Source organism: Saccostrea echinata, unplaced genomic scaffold (genome assembly GCF_033153115.1).
Source record: "Saccostrea echinata isolate AGI-Se365-2 ecotype Australia unplaced genomic scaffold, CSIRO_AGI_Sech_v1 ptg000054l, whole genome shotgun sequence".
Classification (NCBI taxonomy): Eukaryota; Metazoa; Mollusca; class Bivalvia; order Ostreida; family Ostreidae; genus Saccostrea; species Saccostrea echinata.
The window spans coordinates 55,815,305-55,835,106 of record NW_026889803.1 but is presented as its reverse complement, the minus strand read 5'-3'; the positions used below and the strand labels follow the sequence as shown (position 1 = coordinate 55,835,106).

The 19,802-nt window shown below is 33.0% G+C and overlaps 1 protein-coding gene across 1 annotated transcript; it reads right to left on the bottom strand.

Annotated features, from left to right (window-relative positions):
• Positions 1-17,590: 17,590 nt before the first annotated feature.
• LOC133205734 (forkhead box C1-A-like) lies at positions 17,591-19,457 on the bottom strand. The gene has a single exon (XM_061341600.1). It carries the CDS (start codon positions 19,193-19,195, stop codon positions 18,041-18,043), a length of 1,155 nt encoding a protein of 384 aa, XP_061197584.1. The 5' UTR covers positions 19,196-19,457; the 3' UTR covers positions 17,591-18,040.
• Between the last annotated feature and the right edge of the window lie 345 nt (positions 19,458-19,802).

Genomic DNA, 19,802 nt, shown 5'->3' with positions numbered 1-19,802 from the left:
AAGAAGAACGTCACGAATATATAAGAAATTCACTTAAAATTCATTACATCTGTATTTATTTGGGTCTAAAATGAATGATAAGAAATGATTTTGTTACAATTCTTCTTTTATCACACAACTGGGAATAAGTTTCTCAAGGGGGTATGCTGTGTATAAATTGTATGTAAATAATGCAAATATCATGAAATAATTTCCTACAAACCCAAGACGAATTGGGAAAATGAAATACATAATTGAAGTAAAGTGGAACATGGAAAATAAAAGTACTTACATACTTTATTTATTAAAATATCAAGGTGGCTAAATCACGTATGTAGAATTAAGAAATAAAGTACTAATAAAAGTAAAGCAAATATTCTTAATTATCTCAAACTTTGATAAAGGGGAAAAATGTAATTTGGGGAGGGGGTGGGACATCGTACTCTGACGGACAGAACAATAATATTATCCTGGATTGAGCGAAACATTCAGGTGATTATATTTTTTATAAGTTTGGTATATTGATTATTAATGTACCTTTTTTCTCGGTCTTTATTAGGCATAGTTTTCTACGCGATGCCCATTTATGTATTTTATATAATTTAAATAAAATATCGTAAAACTTATGTATTCAGCTAACAAAGAATCTTTTAATAAGAAAATGGCATCTTCATGAATTTGACTATATCTTTGATTGTTCTCACAAAAGATCTTTCAGGCCAGCAGGAGGTTTATTTATTTATTTATTTATTTATTTATTGCTCCCTTATTGCGACAGCTTTCCGTTTGAAAGCAGTTTTTTTCGAAAAATAATCCCCTGGGCCACAACGATCACCTGATGAGTCCTTGTAATTCTCTTCCTGACAGATAAGTATGTATTAGGGATGTCAAAATATTTATTTTCCTTAGTCGATTATTCGATTGCATTATTCGAACGATAGTCGAATATTCGGAACATTTTCTGAAAATTTTTTTTTTCAAACTTCACTGCTACTTGACGTATTTATAACTCAAAAACCCTTTTACTTAAATATATTTAAAAAGTACCATCAAAAGTAATACAACGTAACGCGTGGATAGCATGATTATATGAAATAAATTTAGAAACCTAATTCTCCAAAATGTATGATTTCAGCAGAAATCAGTAATCGGTCTGTACAGTCATGCAGTCACTTTTTATTTTAGTAAGCATTAAAAAATTGACAGCCGATATTTTTTAAAGCTTATTTTGAAATAAATGGGGGGGGGGGGGTTAACCTCACACTTTTTACACGTCAGGTGCCTATGAAATTGTTAAACAGTTAGATACTGCTTATTCAATTATTCATTGCTCTGGTTATCAAAATGTCCTTAAACAGTTTAAAATGTAAGCGAGTTGTTTTAATAATAATTGTAATAATTATCGAAGTGTCAAAACATGTCACAGCTATGGTTTGTTCCTTGCATTTGAGCAATCTTAAGATAACAAAAGATAATTAGTACATGGTATACGTCCATTTAATATTCTTACAAACAAAGCCCAGTATATTAGTAATTTATTACAAAAACAGCACAGGCCGTTACTGGCAAATACTTCTCGCATTAGTGAAGCACTTATAAGTACATAACAGTATTTCTATACGTACAGGGAAAATCAACCGCTTTTTTGTTTAGAAAAATTATCTTATCGCCTGTCTCTGAGGAAAGACATTTTCTCAGTTTTGTGATGAGAATTCCATCTTGTTATTACTCATTTATTGCATTTATTGCTAGCGCTCGAGAGCGCTAGCAACTACGTTAGTCTATATTTCTGAAATACGCATGCTCGACTTCACGGGCATTCTGGGAAAACTACTATAGATAGACTGTACGATAACAATTTCGTTTTGTCATACAAAAATAGAAATGATCCGAATTTACACTGGCCTTTCCTGTCTGATATGCGCGATATACATTTCGTAGGTTAGAGACAGTCAATACCAGTCTAGATCCGGATTCTCATTTTTTTTTAAATTTATTGTCTAACCTATTCATAAAAGTACAAGAAAAAATTTGGCCATATAATGCCAAGATTCTAGACATCTAGCTTTCCTTACAGTTTTACCATCTTAGTGGATAATACCGGCAAGCTCGGAAAAAACAACAACAAAAACAAAAATCTTTTTCAGAGTATGTCGGAAAGACATGGCAATTTAGTGTTTATCATCTGAAAATACATATGATCTGAAGTTTCGTGTTCTGACAGTAAATTGAAATCACTGAATCATAGAGTTGCATTTGGTGATCGCAATAAATATATAGTAGTATGTATATATAATTATTGCGATCACCAAATGCAACTCTATGATTCAGTGATTTCAATTTACAGTACATAGAGGTTTAATGTCAACTTATAAAACTGTGGTCTTCTTGTTTTAGCGAATATCAATATAGTTGTGTATAAAACTTCTGGCTTGAAGGATATATTCTCTTGGTCCCCTTTTGCAGCTACTTGACATGGGAATCTTGTATATCAATACGACTTATTGCGATCCTGTTGTTCTTGAAAAGAATACTTTTAACATATTTTCCCTTTTTATTCCAATGTAAACTTTGACCCCTTTTGCAGCCACACGATAGTTCCTGTGTTTATGATTTAAACAGTACTCATTCTACACTCTATGGAAATACTTGCATATCAATACCTGCTGTTCTTGAGAAGATTTTTTTTCTCATATATTATTTTATAACACTTTGGTCCTCTGTTGTGTCCCGTTCCTAGTCCGTGAGGGTTTTGGGGGTATGATTGAATGAATCAACACAACATTTTTAAGTGTTTTTTCTCCAATACATTCCCATATAAAACTTTTATCCCTATTCTGACCTCATCCTAATTCCAGGAGCCCTGATTTGAACAAACCTGATTGTACGCTTCATGGGATAGTTTTTATTTTATACAAGCTTATCCTTTAAAAAGTTAGGTGAGCTAGCGCTGTAGCCATCATGAAACACAGAAGTAGATATCTTAACTATTGCTTCAAGCCCAATGGATATAACTGTGTTTTAAGCATTCTGTTGTTTACTGTAATTTCGATTTTGAGGTGAAAAATAAGAGATCAGTAGAACCAATGAGTACCTAGTTTAATATGTACTGTTAGACAATAAAACACGAAACTTAATTCAGATCACATGTATTTTCAGATGATAAAACGAAATTGACACAGTACAGTTTATCTATAGTTGTATTCCCAGAATACCCTACCGTGAAGTCGAGCACGCGTATTCCAGTCAAAAAAGATTAATGTTACTTTGAAGTCGAGCATGCGTGTTCCAGTAAAAAAGACTAACGTAGCAGTAACACCAACTGTGACCCTGTCTCTCTTGAGAGACGAACTATGAAGATTTTTCCTATATAGTACTTTATATAAAAACAATTACATTTGTCCCTCTTTTGTGGCCCCAACCTAGGCCTGATTTCATGATCTGAACAATTTTTATTATATATAACAGGAGTATGCTTGTATATTAATTGAATTAATTATGATCCTTCTATTCTCCATAAAAAAATTCTCCATATAAACTTTGAACCCTGTTTTGCAAACCCATCCTAGCCTCAAGGGTTAAGATTCAAGCTTGAAACTGCGCTATCTGGGAAGCTTTCAACATTTCTGGCCCATGGTTTTCGAGAAGATTTTCGTTTGAACAAACTTAAATTTCCTTTACCCATGGATACAAATTTGGTTAAAATTTGCTGCTTTGAAAATGTTTCAAGTTTACAGATGACACACGATAGACAGCCACAAGACGTACAGACAGACGGACACTAGACACATTTCAATCAAAATCGAAGACATAAAACTCGCAATTTCTGTGATAAAAGTAGACGAAGTACACACACTGACCATATGGAAAGAAATAACATCTACTGGAGTTAAATTCTCTAACATTACAGAGCAATTAGAATATCAAGTAAAATAATTGCTCTTTGTTTCAACAATCAAGTTATTTTTCGGCAAAAATTTCCATGTATTTAAACTATTTACAAATTCATTTACGAGGAAAAAGTATAATACACACGAACATTTGAATTAAAACAAAAGCCCTGTTAATTATTGCTTAATATCAATGGAGGAAATCAGTAAGAGGTAAACCCACGCTCTAGAAGGGAATGTTATAAGTTCGTAAAATGGAGCATGGTATAAGTGGCCCTCCTCTCCATCTTTCGGTTACAGATTTAAAAATATTCAATATCAGTGATAATTTCTATTTGAACACGTGTTGGGATCCAAACCGAGAAATCGATAACGGAAAAGAATTGTCAGCCCAGGTGCAAGCCATGAAAGACTGGTTTGTTTAAAGAAAAGGTGAAAAAATTCTTTCTTTAGCTGCATTGCTCGAAGTAGCAGAAAAAGAACGGGGGCAGACTCCCCCTCTACAATGAGCTGTTGACATGATCATGGCAGTTATTGTAAAAACAAGATATATACACATATGTGGTTTATATACAACAAATTCAAAAGAAATATAAACTTTTATTAATTTCCCTGGGAGGGAATTCGTCACTTTTCTTACTATTGAGAAGTTTGTTTTTCTGAATGGAAAATTGTGTCTATTGGGTCCGGTATGAAAGGTCTGTTTGCTGGTCAAACGCAGATGTTTGCGGGCCAAATTTTGGTAAATGGAATAAACAAATAAGAAAAGTATTTAAGCCAAGATGAACAATATCTCTTTGAAAGAAAATTCGATTTTAATGAAAAGTTTATTGAAATCAAATCTAAAATTGTTTCTTTCTCTGTCAACATGTCAAAACTTTGTCAATAATTGCTCTGTTGCTGTATAAGACTCCCTCTTTGAATAATAAACATGTCCAGTATTGACGAACTTGCAGAAATGCCAATTATTCCATTATTATTTGGAATTCAAGGAAATCTCATTGTGTGTTTTTTCTAAACTTGTTCACATTATTTGCCATATTTTTTTTTTATTTCTGGTGAACCAGCATGCACAATTTAAGGACTGAAATTTAACTTACAAAATGTCTTCTCTTGAATAGTTTCCGAGAGAACATCGCCTACTTTGTATCTTTTATAGATCTTTCTTCTATTCCTTTGCAAAAATGTTTACATATACTTATATTCGTTTGAGCTCAAACTTATACGAGTATGCTTAAAGAATGTCTTTAAAAAGGGAGGGGTGTGACCCCCTCTCCCCCCCCCCCCCCCACATACACACACATACACACACCCTTGTACCTTTTAAGGTTAAGGGTTTTTCTCATCGGAAATAAAATGTTTTATTTCAATTTTAGGCAAGAAAATATTTTGAGATTTTTTCTTTACGACAACAGCCAGAGAATCAATATTGTAAATGATATATATGCGCTCATTTGAAAATAAGTCTGAGAACGCTCTATTAGTCATTGCTCAAATATGATTTGGAGTTATCCGAAAAAAATAATTGTTTTTCTTTTTACTTTTTGTAAACTTCCTTTGAAGTTATTTAAATTCGAGTTGGTTATCGAAATATAAATAAGAAGAAACCAAATACATATATTTAAAGTCTTATGCCGGCACCTTTTAGCGAATAATATCAAAGAAAATAGACTGAGGAAATACTGAATCAGGCGAAACAACAAAATAATAAGTATCAGTTTATTCCATGTTTTATAAATCCACAAGCATAATGATCACGGCTGTTTATCAAAATAATTTCTAAATTCTATACTATTTTAGCCAAATATACTCCAAAGGGCTTTCTGATAAGAACAAATATTATAACGGTGAAGGTCTAATTCACAGCTCATTCATGGCTATTAGATATCAATTAATCTGTTGCTACCTGCGGTCAGATTTAAATGATTGCAGTAGATATACTTTACACAGCTAAACAAACGCTGTAATAACGTTCGGATCTGATCCTCTGTTCTCAGAGGAGGATAAGACTAAAATCCCCGGCAGATCTTTTTATTCTGTAATTTCATTCCATGTATAAGGAGACCCCAGCTATCTTTAATATCCTAATCCTCTCCATTTCTCCCTGATTTACCGATAAGAATTTATTGTTACGTCACACATTTAATAAAAAGATTAATTTTCATAGTAAAATGAGAGATATTCTGAAAACTCAATACAAATTCCAAAAAGGGAGGGGGGTCTTACAAAACAGTTTGGAAAACAATTGACTGTATTTTATTGGTATATTATTCGTTTACTGAGTTGTCTAGAGAAATCATAATACATATTTGGACACAATGTAAGTTTTCTACGATATAATACACTTTTTTGTTTTTATATCCACAGATCGAAAATGATGGCATTTAGTTTTTATTCTGCCTTCTCTCTGTTAATATTAGCTTAAATTTAAACAAAATTTTCCAAATGTTTTATAAATGATTTTTTTAAAGCTAATATATATACATATATATACGCTAAAAGCGTATAACCGAAAAAAAAGACCTTTTTGATATTATAGAAATGAAAATTTACAAATGAAGTCCAATATTTATCAAGTTACGCACTCCCCCCTCCCCCAAAAAGGTTAGGAGAGGTGATACATTATCAGAGAGTTATGTACATCAGTTTTTAACATGTTAATTTTGTGGGTTTTATCCCTGTTTAATTTCCCGTCGGTTGCCTGCTATCCAACGTCAACCATTTTACGCCGCTGGAAATAACTCGGATTTTTTTAAAAGGATCTTTTAATGATGGACTCTGGCCAGGTTTCTAATTAATGAAATTATTTAAACAATAAAATGCTTTCTTTGGTTGTTAGTACGGGAATTAATGTTGCAGCTATTGCAGAAAAATGCACACAACTCACTGGATAAAAATGATATCCAATTATAAACCATGGGAGATTATAGATTTTAAAAAAATATGAAAAGAAAACACGAAAATTACGTACAGCTTAAACGATTTCATTTTATCTTCAGAATCAAACTATATGTACATATTTTTTATTTTATATAAAGAAATACATATTCTTGCATTTATAAATATGGAAGATCGAAGCGGAATTTCAAATAACTCATTTAATAAAATCTTTGAAAATACAAATCTTGTTTTTTCAAAAGGCATTCATTTTTGAAGGCGTAATATTGTTGACGTTGTTATCAGTGCAGCATCAGACAGCCGACGGAAAAGCAAAAAAGAGAGTAAAACCCATATAAAAATTACCCAGGGTTTGCAATTGCGATTCGCTGTGTGTTTCTATCACAAGAATAATATCAATACTGTGAGTAAGTTGTTGCATCACTAAGTACTGTCCGAGACTTTTTCCTTTCTTTGGTGGAAGTACCCTATCACATCCGTTTGTGAAGGCCTTCGATGGTGGGAAATGATTGGAGTATAGACAAGAAATAATTGGATTTACTTTCCTGACGTAACTGTGAGATCGTTTGTGTTTCTTTTTGGAATCTTTATAAACATATATAGCGAACAGAGCTACCAATACTGGGTATTAGCTTTAAATCAAATATTTAAAACCAATTCTCGAGTTCAATTTCCGGCGCGAGATCTGTTGCTAGGACCACACGTGAAACCCTAGGCTTCATCTGTCAGCAAGGAGCTGGGAATGATATCTCCTTGCTCGACAGACCCAGGAAAAAATCAACACTCACTATAAGTTTTTCCACAAAATCAGAGCGAGATATATATCGGTAACTGTTGAAAAATAAACACAACTCTCCATACCTTGTTAAAAACAGATCTCTTCGAACAGAGTGGATATTTTCACAATAAACAATACTTCTCCATATGCCGATTGTCACTCTAGATTACGAGCATGACGAGATGCTAGCAAAATGTTTTTTGATTATCTAGTAAGACCAACATCTAAGTTTATATTTTGGGAAGTGCCTTGTTGATTTTGTGACTTTTCTTATCATGGTTACATAAGACGTAAAGTACCACCATAGTCACACATCTCGTAGAATTCTCGCGAGATCTTATCTGTTAATCACAATAATGTTAGGAATGATATTTTGAAAAAAGTAAATAAAAAGTGTTTAAAAATACGTGGTCTTATAACAGCTTTTTAAAATTCAGATAATGGAAAAGTATCAGTTTTCAATGTTAGGGGTGTTTAAAATCGAAAAATTAGGGGGGGGGGGGGGGGAGACCTGTTTAAGGACATACGCAACGTAGTTTGAACTTTATTGTCTTTTTCCCTGGAGTTGAAGAGTTCCAATACTTAAAGGAATTGTGTGCTACATTTGTATGTCTATATATGCTGTTGTACACTTCTTCTAAAACAAGTTTGGATAAACAAAACATCTAGAATATGTGTTTAGTAATTTTTGTGTATTTTTCTTTGAATTATACAAGAATTTTCATCAATTGATATCTTTTCAAAACCCCTGGTAATGCATGCTGATTTTTTGTTGACGAACATCTGATGGCACTATAATCTTAAATTAAGAATATCTTAAAAAATTATCAGTTGGTAAGGTACATTGCGTATGTCCTTAATCTAAGATATATCTGTTTAATTTAGGGATATATCTCTAAAGCTGATGTCGAAATTAAATTAAGCAAATTAGGGCAGTGTCTTTCTAGTGAATGCAGTGTATAATGCGAAGTGACTGTCCCGCCTCTCCTGTCACTTTGTTTAATTTCTGTGCGGTTTAATTGGATAATAATTGTCCATTGTTTCGCGTCCGTGATGACCCGTACCGCCCACCATGACCAATGAATCAATCAAATGTCGTAAAAAAGAAACAGTTTATTTATTTCATATTCCACGACAACCTGAAATATTTTATGTGTACATGTATTGTCCTATCCATTTAAAAAGAGTGTACATGTACTTATTAAGTTGCCAGACTTCTATTTGTTTAAGAAAAAAAAAATATATTAATGGAATAAATTTCAATCATATAGAAAAGACTTCCAACAGATATTGTCATATTTTCTTCAATCAGCCTTTGAATTTGTGTTAAAGATTATCTGTGTGTATTTGTTCAGTTTCAGAATATTCTTGTATTGTTTTGTTCAGTTTCAGAGTATTCTGGTATTTTGTTCACTTTCAGAGTATTCTGGCATTGTTTTGTTTAGTTTCATAGTGTTCTGGTATTTTTTTTTTCAGTTTCAGAGTATTCTTGTATTGTTTTGTTCAGTTTTAGGTTATTCTGGTATTGATTTGTTCAGTTTCAGTTTTCTGACATTTGTTCAGCTTCAGAGTATTCTGGTACTATTTTGTTCAGTTTCAAGGTATTCTGGCATTTGTTCAGTTACAGATTATTCTGGTATTATTTTGTTCAGTTACAGAGTATTCTGGTATTGTTTTGTTCAGTTTCGGAGTATTCTGGTATTGTTTTGTTCAGTTATAGAGCATTCTGGTATTATTTGTTCAGTTACAGAGTATATTGGTATTATTTTGTTCCGTTGCAGAGCATATTCTGATTTTGTTTCGGATAAATGGTCATACAGAGATTAAAAGCTTTTAGAAGTTGAACAAGTTGAACAAGTTAAGATAGTCAGGATTTCTACAAACTCCTCTCGTTCAATTTTATTAATATTAGATAACAGTATTTATTAAGTACAAGGAAATAGAAATATTCAGGGAATATTCACGTACAATATAATATCATTTTACAAAATGGCTATGTAATACCTACGAGAACTGTTTGCTTCATGTGATCCATTCGCGTTACTTATAATTCTAGAAATTTTGAGAAATTATAGATCTGAATGTCTTTTTTTGAATAGTTTTCTCTCTCATTAACTGTAAACCTTTGGAATGACATCAGTGATTATGTTAGAAGTGCTCAGCGTATTCTTCTTTTAAAAAAATAATAATAAACCAAAACAAACTATTTTTATAAAGATTGTACTGGACTTTCTCACTTAAAAATTAGAAAACACATTGCATTGGAAAACTCGGAAATATGCATGTAATCCTAATTCAGATCTCTATTCCAGAAATGCATCAGATACAGTAGTATGATGAAATGTATCAAATACAGTAGTATGTTGAAATGTATCAGATACGATAGTATTCTACGATAGTATTCTGCTTTTGGAATCCTCTTCTGCATGTTCTAAAAGGTTGTTTTTGCTTGTTTGTTTTTGTTTTGTCCCCCGCGAAAGCGAGGGAACATTAAATCTCATTCGTCTGTCTGTCAGTCTGTCCGTCTGTCTGTCGCAAAGACTTTAACCTTGGTCATAAGTTTTGAATGAGGAGAGATAAGGCTTTCATATTTCATATGCTCATTACCTGTAACAAGACCTTTCCAAATATACTATGATTTTTGACCCCGTGACCTTGACCTTGAAGTTTGACCTACTTTAAAAAAAATGAATATTACGTTAAATTGTTCATAACTTTTAAATGAGAAAAGATAGGGCTTCCATATTACATACGTAGATTACCTGATACAAAACCTTTCCAAATATACTGTGGTATCTAACCTCGTGACCCTGACCTTGAAGTTTGACCTTCTTTTCAAAAAAATTTTCTTTGCTTACAACTTTTGATTTAGAAAAAATAGGGTTTTCATATTTGACATATGCATTACCTGTGACAAGACCTTACCAAACATACTATGGCTTTTGACCCCGTGACCTTGAAGTTTGACCTACCTTTCAAAAATTTTATCTTTGCTTATAACTTTTGATTGAGAATAGATAGGGCTTTCATATTTGACATTTGCATTACCTGTGACAAGGTGTTTCAGAGCATGCTATGATTTTTTTACCCTTTGACCTTAACCTTCATGTTTGACCTAATTTTCAAAAATTTTAACTTTAGTGATTACTTTTGAATGACATATGATAGGGCGTTCGTATTTGACAAGTGCATTACTTGTGTCAAAATGATTCCGAATGTACTGTGATATTTCACCCCGTGACGTTGACCTTCAAGTTTGACCTAATTTTCAAACAGTTTATCATTGTTGCTAACTTTTGAAGGAGCGAAGATAGGGCATTCAAATTTGGCACGTGCATTACCTTTGACAAACATTTACAAATGTACTATGATTACTATGATTTTTAACCCCATGACCTTGAAGTTTGACCTAATTTTCAAACATTTTAGCATTGCTGATAACTTTTGATTGAGAGAAGATATGGCATTTACATTTGACATGTGCATTTCCTGTTTCAAGACCTTTCCGATTGTGTACTCGGGTTTTTTAAAATATTTTTTTCACATGTGCATTACTTGTGACAAGACCTTTCGGGTTATATTTTGATACATGACCTTATGACCTTGATCTTGATGTTTGATATAGTTTTGAGAAGCTATAATCTTTGCCATAACTGTTATTAATACAATAATTTATATCTTTTTCGTATAATGCACAGACAAGACATGACACACGAACAAGACAGTTACAATATGCCATAAATAATGGCATCCCATCCACTAAAACACCGAAAGCGGGGGATCACAATTCTTTGAATTTGCTTGTTTTGTTTTGTTTTACACGGAAATGAATTATCCAAAGTGTCCCAATGCAAGATTCGAAGGTACCAAATATATTTGAATTTCTTCCAAAGTTCAAGAGAAAGCAAAAAGAAAAAAAATTGCTTTAAGAATAAAGTATCATGCACAAATTATGCTTTTAGAACCGAACAATTAGGACAGAGCAAAATGCATTGCATGGCATCTAAGATAAAAGAAATTTTTACATTTTTTAAATCGGAAAGGTCAGGTTAGTGTTTCTAAGAATTGTATATTTTTATCTATTTAGTCATCTAGTATTGACAAACTTTACATTTAAAAATCAACAACTTTTAAGCGAAAGGGATAAAATTTTTACAATATATTTTTATATACATGTACATGTATGTAACAATAACTTACAGAAATATTAAGAAACGTTAATTGTCATATTACTTTTTTAAAGCTTGATGATAGTAAATACAGAGATCAGAACATGACAATGTGAAAAAACAAGAAATATACAAAGTAAGTATTTCGGTTCCTGATTATTTATTCCCTTTAAATATTGCACCGATTTCAAGACAATGTATACCTGTAAATCAAAACACTCTAAATTCTTTTGATAGTTTGTGACTGGAACTCTAAAATTGTTTTTGGCTCAAAATCAATCAAACATTCATCTTGAAAATCCTTTATTTCCTAGGCGGAGATAAAATCAAAATTCATGATAGTTTTCCACATTTCTAACTAGTTTACATCATAACACTTTTTTTTCACTTTGAAAAAACAAAGTTCAAGCGAGGCTATAGATAGTTTTGTTTTGTGTATAATATGTATATGATATTAGCGCATAAAATATGTTAATTTGCAGAAAGGCTTCCGCACTCTGTGTTTTCTGAGGCAATATTGATAAATTAGGAAATAAACATAAACATACAACGAAAAGAATGAAATTTGGAGTAAGTCGAGATTACGATGAACTTTGCGTGTGTTATGATTTAAAGTTTTAAACATTATCATTTTTAAACAAGACATCGATTATTATATAGTGTTCACTCTTCCAGTAAAGGGAAGTCAAAATGGCCTTTTAACAACCTTATATTTTCTGCTATATTATAGTGCTCCTTAATTTAAAAGTGAATACAGTTTTCTCCAGTACAATTTATACAGTCGCCCGCGTGGCGCAGTGGTTAGAGCGTCTGCTCTAGAGTCGCGGAGTAAGGAGTTGACCCTTACGTCGCGGGTTCGAATCCACTGTGGGACGTGGAGACCGGTCCTTCGGATGAGACCGTATAAACCGAGGTCCAGTAGGTGTTGGCACGAAAAAGATCCCTCACTGCTCAATGGCCGTAAGTGTAGGTATAAATTTGCAGCCCTCCATCGGCAAGTGGTGGCGTCTCCATATGAATGAAAAATTCTCGAGAGGGACGTTAAACAAGAAACAAACAATTTATACAGGCCCGATATATATGAGAGTTATTAAAAAACCAACAACGCACATTGCAAAGGATTTCTAGTCATCTATAAGACAACTTCAACTTTTCTTACTTTTCAAAAAGTTCAAAGTAAGAGTATGCTTGGACATACTTATAATTTACATCTATACTATTAGAAGTATTTTGTGCCAATATTGACAAAATCATCATGCACTAATAGCAAATCGAGTTTTATGAGCTTATAATGCATACTTTAAGACTCAGTGAAATCAAATCAGCATTAATTTCGAACTAATTTGAAAATAAAAAAGAATTTTCTTAATGTGTTTGTTTTTGAAAAATAAACAAAAATGCAAGTTTTTAAACTTATTTGTTAAATAAAAATCAAGATATTCAAATCTATCATCTCTCAGTTTATAGTCTTGCGGCCATATCACAAAATGCAAATATAATATACATACTCATTGCATTTTTATACGAAGTTTTATGGAAAAGGAAAAAAAAAATAAACACGGAATGTATAAATGACTCATTCTCAGGGAGATGGTGCTGTAGATTAGCAGAAGAGCCATGTAATCCAGTGTAATCACTGAAGAATGATTCCATGTCAGCCTTCTTTTAATCTCAGAGTAAATTCAATTCAAAATGCGAGGGTTTCAATTAAGAATTGTTATTGTTCAAGGGTAATCTTTTCCTTTTTGTTTAATTTCAAAACTGCGATCAGGTGTATCAATTTGAAGGTGAGAAACAATTATTTTAATTATTTCCAAGTGTTTCCAAATACATTCTGCATGGTGTGCAGATTCTGGCAAACTCTGGATGGAAACTGATGAAAATAAATTAAGTTTACACACGAGTTTCCTGTTTTACGTCTAAGAATACACCTCCTGTATACGTACTTCTAGGACAATCGGACAAAAATTTTCTGCTTTCATTCATGATTTGACACTTAAAAATCAATTTATAAATGTTGATGTTTGGAGTTCACTTCGGTATGTCACGGGCTTGTTCTCGCGCACCCGCAGATCAGATAACGCGAGAATTGCAATTGGGCGTGATTTTGTTCGTGATTTCATTCATGACGTAACGCAATCACTCTTTTTTCAAAAATTCGAATTAATTATTGTGACATTTGGCATTTAAAGTAAGCACTCGTGTATTTATTTTCGAAAATAACTATTTGTTTATTTTACAAGATCTTAAAAGACAACTGTGAATCGTCAGTGAGATTTGGGTTGTACAACATGACACAAAGAAGCATGGAAATTTATCTCGTTTGGAGCACTCTTGGTGATGAGAATTAACACGAATAGTGCATTTTGCTGGCTGTTTTTGAAACAAACAGGACCGAAATTGTTGAAAATTAGTGTTTTGTCTCAGATTACTAGTTGAAATGTTTATACTTATTCCCAACACACTTGACAAAAATTATATATATTAAAGAGTGACTGCATGATACATGGATATATAAATTTGACAACGACATCTTAAATGTTCAAAATTGGCAAAACCATGAAGATTTTACGTAAACACTTGTAAATAAAGGATGTATCAACTTCCAGATTTCATTAGTGTAAAGCTATAAAAAATAAAATTTTAAAAAGTTATGTAAAAAATATCGCATGGCATACGCGTCGAAATCGTGGTTTAGGGAGAAGATATCCTAATATCTGTGAAAACATAAATTTGCTTGTACATAAGGAATGTTCATTCCTTCTAAATAAAACAAACAGAATCACGCTTGGACATCTGTTTATTGGATATTATTTTCAGAGAACTGAAATGATATTGTTTAACTATAAACACATACTATAGAGATCTGTCTGGCTAATATTTATTTTGACATCACGCATGTCAGATCTGGATGGACGATCTTTGGCGTGGTAAGCACGAAGTGTTTTCAGTATTGTCTTTCAAGGGTGAAATTTCAAATAAAAAGACAATTATTTTCCTTGTTGCATCAATATTTTATAAATATATTAAACCCCTTAAATTCAATTTAAATAATTGCAATTTTTTTTTGTTAAGAAAGCGTGCATAGATTTTCGAGAACACGGTTGAATGCTCGATTCCCATTTTGACAGCTTTCTCTTCAATGTACACGACCACACGGAAACTAAATACCCCATTAAAAAACTCCACACGTGTCAAAAGGTCATGTCGTTCATTAAAACTGTTGACCTTCTCCCGGTATGCTTGAGAGTGCTCACGCAACGTACACATACACGAAATGTGCGTTCGGTTTGTTGAAAATGAGATTTTAATGTAGCAATCCGTTTATTGTTACTTATTACTCCATAGGAATTGACAGTTAAACATTATAAGGGACACCGTGCGAGAGAAGAAAACATCAGCAATTAAGGTCCGAAAGGAGATTCCCACTAGTATCAAATTTACTCCATATGTTTACATAAAATTGTCAATTACAAAAGTTCAGTACTTCTTTAGCGGGTTGTAATACATTAAACTGATTGTCCCCTGCTCTGAAACAGACCACATAAACATGGCGGTGTTGCTCACATGTCACTCACGTTTGAGAAATTGATTATGTCACTCGAAGTTAGTGTACTTAAACAGCAGTCGACAGGAGACATGGGACAGAGACGACCATACTGTAAGGTACACTCGTACGCAAATAATAAACATATTTTCAATCAAAATCGCTCCCAAGACATAACATTTTACCACTCTTTTTCTAAAATTCTGTGTTTGTGCTTTGGACATAGAAAAATGACTAAATACTTTTACTTTTTGATAACCAACAGTGCTAGTACATTGTATTTTTTCCCTTACAATTTATGCACAGTTTAATATGACTCTACATGATCATTTCTGAATGATCCTAAAGATTTTTGGAAGAATACTCGAGATCGGTTCTACCTCTATTACAAGTACAAAACACAAGTATATATCCTGTACATAGCATGCAATAGAAAATAAAAGAAAACTCAGAGTCGGTTTAAAAAGGTTCAACTTGCCGTCGTATCGACTTTTTGCTTATAAAGTAAACCTGGTGAATTTGCTTTCAACAAGGGGCCCTTTTGACCCAGTCTCCTGTCCAAATGGTTTGGGATGACTGTTAAGGAGAGATGATACAAACAGAAAAATGGATGTCTGAAATGGTATATTTTTGGACCTTTTTGGTTGTAAATGATGCAAATAATAAATTTTTAAAATATTAAGAAATTGTAAACTTTTTATGATACCCAAAATTCTACCTTTCTGCAATTATCCTTATTAATCTATACAATTTTTTGTCACTTAAAATCCCATTATTGTGAAACTCTGAATGAAAAATTAAAATCTTCGCGGTCAAATTTACTCATTTTAATTTTATAAACATGACTTAAGTTGTTATTTTAAAAAAATTTTGATAAAAGTTTATATCATCTGTCCTTAAATACAAAACCATGCAGGGAAAGCTTAAATAAAAATGGAAAGTGTATTTTAACAGTCTCTCCGAGTGGTTCAGGTAGGGGATGCAAGCTATATCGGAGACCCGCTTCCCCCTGCCCAGGTTAACAAAATTTATGTCATGTTGCAGTTTTGTCAGAAAGGACTCTATCCCTTTTATGCACGTTTCCCTGCTACTTGTATATCAATATGTGGACCATGTATATATATTATTTAAAGAGACTAAATGTGATAAAGAAAATTAATGGATTTTTTTTCTGCATAAATACATGAAAAAAAAAAACAAAGAAAAAACCTAAGACATGTAGTACAAAAACACCGATATTTAACATTAAAAAAGACTTGCTAACTATTGAAATACGTTCTAAATATATAATAAATATTTATGTTTATTGGTTTAAATGCAGGCCAATGTTCCAAATGAAATTAGTTTGGAAATCTTTTTGTTGAATATTAATAAATCTTAATATAGGATTCTTAAATAATGTTGATGGTGATAATAATAATAAAAATAAAATGTGTATTAAAATTAAAATCTTTGCGCAAAATAAGGTTTTCGACACTCACTGTCTGTTGGGACTAAAATTTCTTCATAATAACTTTTGTTTACTTCCTTTCTAATTTATGTTTTCTTTCTCATATATTAAATTCATTCATTCCATATAGTATATATTTCTTATTTAACATGAAAATATGAAGCAAAAACTCATGTTGCTACACAATATGTAACGTAAGTCGATTCTTAATTTTCTTGTTAAAGACCTTTGCTTCAGTTTTACATCCTATTCATAGATCATTTGAATATGTTTTGATTAAAAAAAAACAAAGAAAAAAAAAAAAACAACTAAATATCAATGGAATAGTATACGTGTAATCGGACCAAAATATGGATAGGCTGAGTTAGCAGATGAAATGGACGAAAGACTGAAACAGACCGACATTTCCCCGGAAAGTAGAAGATTAAGGGAAATATCAATTTAATCAAATAGGTGTTTCCCTAAATGTCATTATAAATATTTACTCAACGCTTGCAATCAGTTTCCGATGCATACAACACATAAGAAATGCATGATAGTCTGACAGAACTCCCAGGAAATGATCGTATTTCTTGAGAAAATAATCTAAGAACATCAATTGATTACATATCTCATAGGACGTTCGATGTCATTAATACATACAGCGATGTCTTCTACTTGTAAAATATTAACTTATTCAGTATAATACGGATGCAATCTCTGATGAAATCTTATTTTCTACAGCTTCTGATTTAGAGTAATTTTACAAAGTTTTTGATGTAGAATTACCCTGATTTATAATCAAGACGATTTAATAAATTATTTAACAAATGTACTATTTACACTTCATCACATTGTTATTTTTCTGGCATAGGATTAAGAATTAGAATGACACAGATGTGCGTAAAGACGAGTACTATTTATTTAATAAAATATATACAAATAATAATTAACAACATCTGTTTTTAACAATAAAAAAAGTCTAGACCGTTGATCTCCTTTTTCCATATCGTGCACATGAGATTTATCTTAAAAATAAAAACTTTATGAGAAAATGCTGAAAAATAAATTCTTATGGACAATCTTATTCACTGTCGGCTTCACTCGTGGTTTTTGGTAATTAAAAATGTCATTTATCCAAAAAAGTAATATTTCACAATTAAAGTCCACTATCCTTGTCAAATACATCGACAGAAGTGATGAAAAAATTGACAGATTTGTACATTAATATAAACAATTGTAGAATTTTTGACACTGATTATTAAACACGGTTCTCCGAGTACAAAACAGCAAAACTCTCATTCAGTCATTTCAAAATTAATAAGCACAACATTATTTAGTCAGATATCATCATCTTAGTCCAGCCTGTGAGGTCCGAGTTGTCCAATCCCGATCACTGGTTCCAGCATTTAGAAAATGTCCCAGACCTTGTGCTCTCATTATAAACTCCTGTGGGTTATTAATTGGTAAGGAAAATCCCCCGAAAGGAGGATAGCTTGCGTAGGCCCCCATAGGTGGTGACAAACCGTGTGGATGATTCCGAAGGAAACCGTTGCTGTACAGTCCAGAAGCGAGAGAAATCTGAAATGAAGTTGGCGATTGTCCCTTCAAGTCGATGATTTTTGGAGGAGGACTGGGGATTTTGTCAAAAATGTCATATTTTTTCTTTTTTTCATTTGTAATTTTTTCATAGTTTTCCAATTTGCGTTTTCCGTTTGTGTCCGTCTGGAAATGAACTGGCGAATCATCTCCAATCAAGCTGTCGATCGTAAAAAGTCGTTTACGGATTGCTGGAGTTTCGGGAGAATTGGAAATCACCTCTTCGTTGCAAAAACGATTTTCTGTTCCATCCTTGGAATTTTCCTCGTCTGAGCATGCGACATTAATTCCGCTGTCATTCTCATCTGGACCGGCTAGTTCTTCGTCGGTACGATCTTCAGCGTCCGAATGATTGTCTGCTTCGTAGCTACCCTCAATTTGGTCTCCGTCCTCTTTGCCTGATCCCTTTACCCTCCTCTTCCTTCTGCGATAATTACCATTCTCAAACATCTCCTCACAGTTCGGGTCCAGAGTCCAATAATTTCCTTTCCCCGGCTTACCCTTTTCCCTGGCTACTTTTACAAAACAGTCATTGAGACTCAAATTATGCCGGATAGAGTTCTGCCATCCTTGCTTATTATCGTGGTAATAAGGAAATCTTTCCATGATGAATTGGTAGATTCCGTTAAGGGTAATCTTTCTGTCCGGAGCATTCTTGATGGCCATGGCTATCAGAGCAATGTAAGAATACGGGGGTTTTTGAGGCTGGTCCCTCCGATGCATCTCCTCTATCATCCTCAGAGCGTAAGCTCGGTTAAAATCTAAAGAGGGACAATACAGTCCCGCCGGGTAGGGATACGGGGGCATCCCAGGTCCCAGATTTCCATATTGAGGATACAGCCCACTAGAGGAATTTCCAACCATTGCCAATTGCTGCGCGCGAACAAGTTCATTTGGGGAAGACATACTTCTAACAAAGTTAAGATTATAACTTCAATCACTTATTGTAGAATTGCTTGTTCAAAATGCCCAGAGTCAGAGTTCCATCCTATTACTTTCAGGTTCTGCTCTTCACTGGCTTGTTGGCCACCGGTGAAACAATTTTAAATCCCTGTTTATCCACCGTGCTGATAGCATATATTGTTCTATCTAATTGTTTTCATAAAGCACGTTGACTTTCGATGCTAAAATAAATGCCAAAACCCATAAATATTTGTAGAGTAGCTTTTTTCTCCTGTTCACTTTTGCCCTGTCAGTTAGACATACGTTAACACTTCGCTGCGTATGTCAGCCAATCAAATTGCACGATGTAACTGTAAGCGTTTTACAAACACCGACTGTCGTTATCTCGACGCCCACCCATGCTGTATTAAAAGTGTTTATTTAAAATTTCAAATCGAGAAATTGACCACCCTTCGCATAAACAGGTATTAAGTGATATTTTTACAAACAGTTGTACAGTTTCTCTCGTTTAATTAACTGCTTTTTAACTGTTCAGATCGCTATCAGTTTGTAGACCCGGTGTAATCCGAGTGTAAACGGTACAAACATGCAAAGAGGCAACCGAATACCC

Coding starts and splice junctions, on each gene's coding strand:
- LOC133205734 (XM_061341600.1), bottom strand. CDS start 19,195: ATGTCTTCCCCAAATGAACTTGTTCGCGCGCAGCAATTGGCAATGGTT.